Source organism: Mastigoproctus giganteus, unplaced genomic scaffold, assembly GCF_048544385.1.
Source record: "Mastigoproctus giganteus isolate SK-2022 unplaced genomic scaffold, ASM4854438v1 scaffold_15, whole genome shotgun sequence".
NCBI classification, from domain to species: Eukaryota; Metazoa; Arthropoda; class Arachnida; order Uropygi; family Thelyphonidae; genus Mastigoproctus; species Mastigoproctus giganteus.
In genome coordinates, this window is record NW_028328292.1 from 1,140,987 (window position 1) to 1,147,047 (window position 6,061).

Consider the following 6,061-nt stretch of genomic DNA (forward strand, 5'->3'; position numbering starts at 1 on the left):
CTGTCTTTGCAATCTTGAAGATTTTGTTAGTACAATTCTGGTTATTATATGATTATCTTCATTTTATTCTCAAATAACCATATTTTATTTATTCTCAAATAGCAGATTATCAACAGCAGTATGTTTTCAAGAGGGCTACAGAGAAAGACAAAAATAAAAATTTAATATGTATCAATTAACTACATATACTAGCAAAAAATATCTACATTCAGAGCTCATATTTAAATAAAATTTCTTCCAGTCTCTTTATAAGAAAAAATATTCTTATGATTTCACATCATCATCCAGTTCATCTAAGAATTTCTCCTGCTTTACTGCTACCATTGAATAAACATCTAAATTTCGCTAAGGATTTTCCAATTTCTTCAAACCTTCATATATAAGAAAACTAAAATTAATTTTATTAATATTTCAAATATTGATATTTCTCTGTATGTAGAATAAATGGAGTGCACTATAGTTATCCCCTCCCCATTCAATTTAGTTATATTCATAGTCAATTTAGATTTAAGTGTCTGGGGTTCTGCAATTAGTGTAGTTTAGTTCCAAAGAAGAGTCATCAATTTATAGTTCAATCTTACTATTTTGCAGGAACAAAAGTGTCAACATTTGAAGCATTAATTATTTGCATTTCTTATAACAGTTACAATAACAGTTACAATAAATTTCTCTAGATTCACTGACATTTGTGGGTGGGGGTTAAAATTTAAAACAGTAAAAAAGATAAGCAATCAATAACAAAGGGCATGGCACACACAAATTGCAAGTAACACGATACGTGCAAGTGAGAATGTAGTAACAAGCAGATTTCCACTTGATAAACTTAAAAGTGATTAATTTCTTTTTCTTGTTTCAGCCAAGCTTGTTTCTTAATATAATTCTCTTACTAAAATCTTTGCCATAAAATAAAAATACGGTGTGTGTGTGTATATATATATATATATTCGTTTCCAATATTTCGATTTTCTTAAATACTGGTGTTTTTTACATATAGGTATTATTGTTAATACAATACTGGTCTTTAAGCTAGCCTTATCTCGGTTATCTTAATTTCCCATGGCCTATACATTTAGGATTTAGAAGCGTATCGCGTATTGCTAAAGAAATTTTCATGATAATTATTGATGAAAAATTTTTTTATATATCTGTAGCAATATGCAATTATCAATACTATTTTATAACTATACAATATTATTTATACATTTTTGTATTACATCACGTGGACGTCAATCCCCTACTTCATCGGGGGCTTTGAGTGGATTGACGGCCCATTCGATGTAATGCACTTTTTACTTACTCGTTTCTGTTTGTATCTATCACAGCTTTGCTATTTTATTTAATTATAGATTCTAAGGTTCTTTTTAAAATTTTTTGAACTTATGTTTATATTATTCTTCTTAATTGTTGTTAGTTAAATTAGTATTAATTATGAATTAAATAAATTTTTTATAATCTCTACAGCAACTGTGATAGAATACACACACACACACACACATATATATATATATATATACACACACACAGTGGATTCCAGTTATTTGGGCCACCGGTTAATCGGGGCAGCTGTTTATTTGGGACAAATCTTAAAGAACAGAACCCAATTGAGAAAATAGCCAGGGTTTACTTTGCTTAATTGGGACAACATGCTGCTTAATTAAGGGCAGAAGACCACAGCACTCGAGATTACCCTACGATTGTCTCTGACCATACCATGTGGTTCGGTCGGATTTCTGGAGGTCACAACCATAAAAAAATAAAAACAGTTAGCAGTTCCCCGTTTATTGGGCTTTTCTGTTAGTGCAATCTATTATAAATGGATAGTAAACTCGATCTTATTGAATTTGTAATAATAGAAAGCTGGAATTCTGTGGGTTATTATGGTGAAATGTGTTTACACTTCCTTGAAATTTTCAATCATATAAAAAAATCAATTTTCAGAATCTTCTCTTCACCCCTATTTTTTAAGCTTCGTAACTTGTTACTCCGTTCTCGCTTGCACGTATCGTGTTGCAATTTGTGTGTGCTGTGTTTTTTGTTACTGATTGCTTATCTTTTTTACTGTTTTAAATTTTAACCCCCACCCACAAATGTCAGTGAACAGAAATGTCAACTAGTTAGTACGTACATATTAATTAAGCTATGCATATAAGCATAAATTTATTTTTATTTTGCTAACCTGTGGAAAATATTCTTCTGATTTTCAAGTATCATTTCCTTACCAATTATTCAAGTAATAATTGGTAAGGAAATAAAGTGTAAATTTGTACTTAATATAGCTTTATTTTTATAGCCTGTGGATAATATTCCTCCTATTTTTGCTAATTAGAATCGCTGTTTAATAGAATTAAAATTCAATTCACAAATTGATCACAATGACTGGCGCTTACTACATATCATATAGTGAACGGTACTTTACTATGGTGAGTCCATCGTAACATGATTTGATCGTACAGAAAATGAAACTTTGCATAATTGGGGCAGCCGCTTAATCGGGCCAAAATGCACTAGTCCCGATGTCGCCCAAATAACGAATCAACTGTGTATATATATATATATATATATATATATATATATATATATATATACACACACACAGTTCACTAGAGAGGGCCACACATTATACACAACTCCATTTCCTTTTTGACTATGGTAAAATTTACACGTGGTTCTTTTGCTTGGACATGGTAAGTCTGCTTTATTCTTGCTTTAGTTTTCAATTTTATATCCTTCACTCTCTGTTGGATTAACAATGATCAATGTGTACTATGCATTACATAAATTCAAAATTTCTTAATTTCTACTATATTTTTTTATGTAATCCAAAATTCTATTATTTGTTAATTAACCTCAAAATTTATTTTTCCTTAGTGCATATTGATCATTACAGAAACAGAGAACCTCTTATCATTGTTTTTTCATTTCAATTTGGGTGGTTGACCCTGGAAGAAGTCACCCACATTGTAAGTATACAACAATAAATTTTTTGTATATTATTCTTTGTGTATATGCAACATACTTCACTTATGCATTCTCAAAATTTATCTACGTATGTCTCTTATGTATGATAATCTTCCCCATAAACTAATACATATATTTAACAAAATAATACAGCATGCACACACCGTGCTTCTCAATGGTTATGGAGCTGACTCTGAATTTTACAAAAAATGGAGTTTTGAATATAAAATATAATAAAAAAACCAGAATAAACAGCTGTGTACCTAGCTGCTTATTCTGCATAAACCAACATTTTACTAATCACATATCTGCTGCTTATTTTATTATTATTTTTTTTGTCTTTACTATTCAAAACTCCATTATCTATTTTAGCCCTTATCTAAAATTCAAACAGTCAACTTCACATTTATTCGGGAATTGGATATATGATTTTTTTTTCTTCTTAAGTTGGACCTTATTGTCCCATAATTTTCTGAACCCTACACATCTTAATTGTTCACATTAAAAGATTAGCAGATTGTTCACATTAGCAGAGGTGGCCAATGTTTTTCAGCAGTGTGCCACATATGCTGGGAATGCAATATGTGCCAACTACAGGCAGATTCAGAAGATACTAGAATCGACTTCTCCCTCCCCGCTTACTGATCTATGGCTGGTTTTGCCAAGTACTTGTAATAAAAATAAATCAATTTTATGTTTATAAAATAAATTTAATATAAATTCATGAATAAATGTTTGTCCTTACTGAATTAACATCCTGAATCTCGCTAACATTCCTACTTACTTGCACTGTATTAATGCTAAAAGGTGATAATAATGTGAACCATAGGTTCCCTTGCAACGTTCAATCGAGGGTTATAATTTCTGGCAATAAAGTGGTATATAAAAATTATATTTTTGCCATCATTTCTAATTTTTCCAATTGATTGTGTGTGTGTATACATATATATAATTAAAAAAAATTTTTTTTTTTCCACATTAGATATCATGCCACAAGTGGCTAGCCACTTGCGGCATGATTTCCAATTTTGTTAGTGCAATTTATAGATTTATAGTCTTATGTACAGAAAACATTAATACTTCAGGTTATTATTATATACAACCCTATACGCAGTACCATACTAACAAAGGCTTTTTTTTTTTTATATATATATATATATATATATATATATAACAATTTACGGGACTCAGCATTGTTTTCTCTGAAGTTGTCATTTATTTTTCTCATTTTAACCCATTGGGGTTGTAATTTTAAAATTCGGATGCAAGCAAAGAAGTTTCATCTGTGCATATACCCTGTCCAAAAGTAGCAGAACATGAGCTAATGCCCCAGCATAATTGATTATGCAGGCATGGGGCTCACATCTGGTATGGGCTTGGCACACCCAGGGTCCAGAGCTGGATATCATCATTCTTCTCTTTCTTGGTGACTCCTTTCTACTTCTCGCTCTGGGTAACTCGGGAATTCTTTTTGGCTGGTGCAGCATAAGCCACAGGCTTCCTTGCACCATATGGCTGATGATAATAATAATGTAGCTCAGTCACTCTAGTGGGCACCCTTTGGTAAAAATTTAGTTTATGGTGGTAGTAGTAGTGGCATGTGAAAGCAAATGTATGAGCTTATGCAGCATCAGCCAAAAAAAAAAAAAAAAAAAAAAAAACACACCATTCCCTTCAAATGCCTGTCCAGTTCCTCCTTAAATTTATTCAACCTATCAACTTCCACGTCAGATGGAAGTTTGTTCCAGCAATTAACCACCCGCTGGCTAAAGGCAAATTTCCGCACATCTATTCTACATCTGTCTTTTCTTAATTTGAATTTATGCCCCCTTTGAATTTAGGTTCGTAATCTGAACAAGTGGAAGTATCCCATCAGAATTCAGCGTGCTCAACCCATTCAAGGCCTTATATACCTCAGGGGCGTATATATATACCTTATATACGCCCCTGGGGTACCTAGTTGGTACCCCTGGGGAGTATATAACCTAGTTGGTACCCCAGGGGCGTGCGAGCTAGCTTTAAAAATTGAAGCTTTTCTTTTTTTTTTTTTTTTTTTTTGGCTGATGCTACATAAGCTCATATGCATGCTTTCTTGCACCACATGCTTCAATTACTATATTTTTACACAACATATGTATATTTTGTAATTTTTTTCTTCATCTTTATTATACTGCAACAATGTTTAGGTACAATGTTTATTAAAATAATTATCTAAAAATATGATAAAGGATACAAATTCCAAACACCGCGGCACTTAAGCCAATACCAGTAAGTATATTGCGCCGTCTTACTTTCATCAGAGCGTTTACTCTTTGCAAATTTTCCTGCTCGATGCGTTTCATATACATCAACTGTGCATTGGTTAATCTTCCGCGGTCAACTTTTGGCATAAAGTCATCCAATGTCATTCCGAATATAATAACCAGTGTTATCCGTAATCACACACAAAAAAAAAAAACCTGCTATGACGCACGATACATTTACTAATAAAATACAATCGTAACTACTATACCACGACTTCTCGATAACATGGCCGGCGTTATCCCCGATCTTCCCTGATATATCCTTTCATTAAAAGCGAACTATCCCTATTTTAATCAAAAAGTCCAAACGTTGAACGCTGTTTTATTCTCATTCATGTACAAAAGGTGGTGCTCCTTTATTATTATTTATTACATTTATTTTTGTTTCGTGCCAAAGTAATTAAGCTTATTGAGCGTCAATGTATTATTGCCAGTGGTAGGAATCAAAAATTTTAAAAACCGGTTCTCTATCACCATACTTTCCCTTTTCAAGATAAAATAGAAAAACCAAAAGTAGCGTAGCTCCCATGGCGTTCGTGTGTGAAACGGCATTTAGGGACCGGTTCGGGAAATTCTAGGAACAGATTCGCGCGAACGGGCTGAATCCCACCACTGATTATAGACAATGTGCATTCTCCGATGGGTCTGTATACAGTATGAAAAATCTGGATTCCCGAAATGGGACCGTGCACTGCTCTTTCGAAACCGAATAACTTAGCCCCTATGTCAAAATGCGCATGCAAATTGCTTCGTCTGGCAGAATTTGCAACCTAGATGTGCGAGTGGGTCTTAAGCAGAGG

The 6,061-nt window shown here is 32.8% G+C and overlaps 1 protein-coding gene across 1 annotated transcript; it reads right to left on the reverse strand.

Annotated features, from left to right (window-relative positions):
* Nucleotides 1-203: 203 nt before the first annotated feature.
* Ccdc56 (Coiled-coil domain containing 56) lies at nucleotides 204-5,443 on the reverse strand. Its single transcript, XM_090389353.1, has 2 exons — nucleotides 5,192-5,443; nucleotides 204-335 (listed from the first exon to the last, which is right to left on the reverse strand). The coding sequence occupies exons 1-2, from the start codon at nucleotides 5,364-5,366 to the stop codon at nucleotides 265-267; spliced, it is 246 nt and encodes an 81-aa protein (XP_090245479.1). The 5' UTR covers nucleotides 5,367-5,443; the 3' UTR covers nucleotides 204-264.
* Between the last annotated feature and the right edge of the window lie 618 nt (nucleotides 5,444-6,061).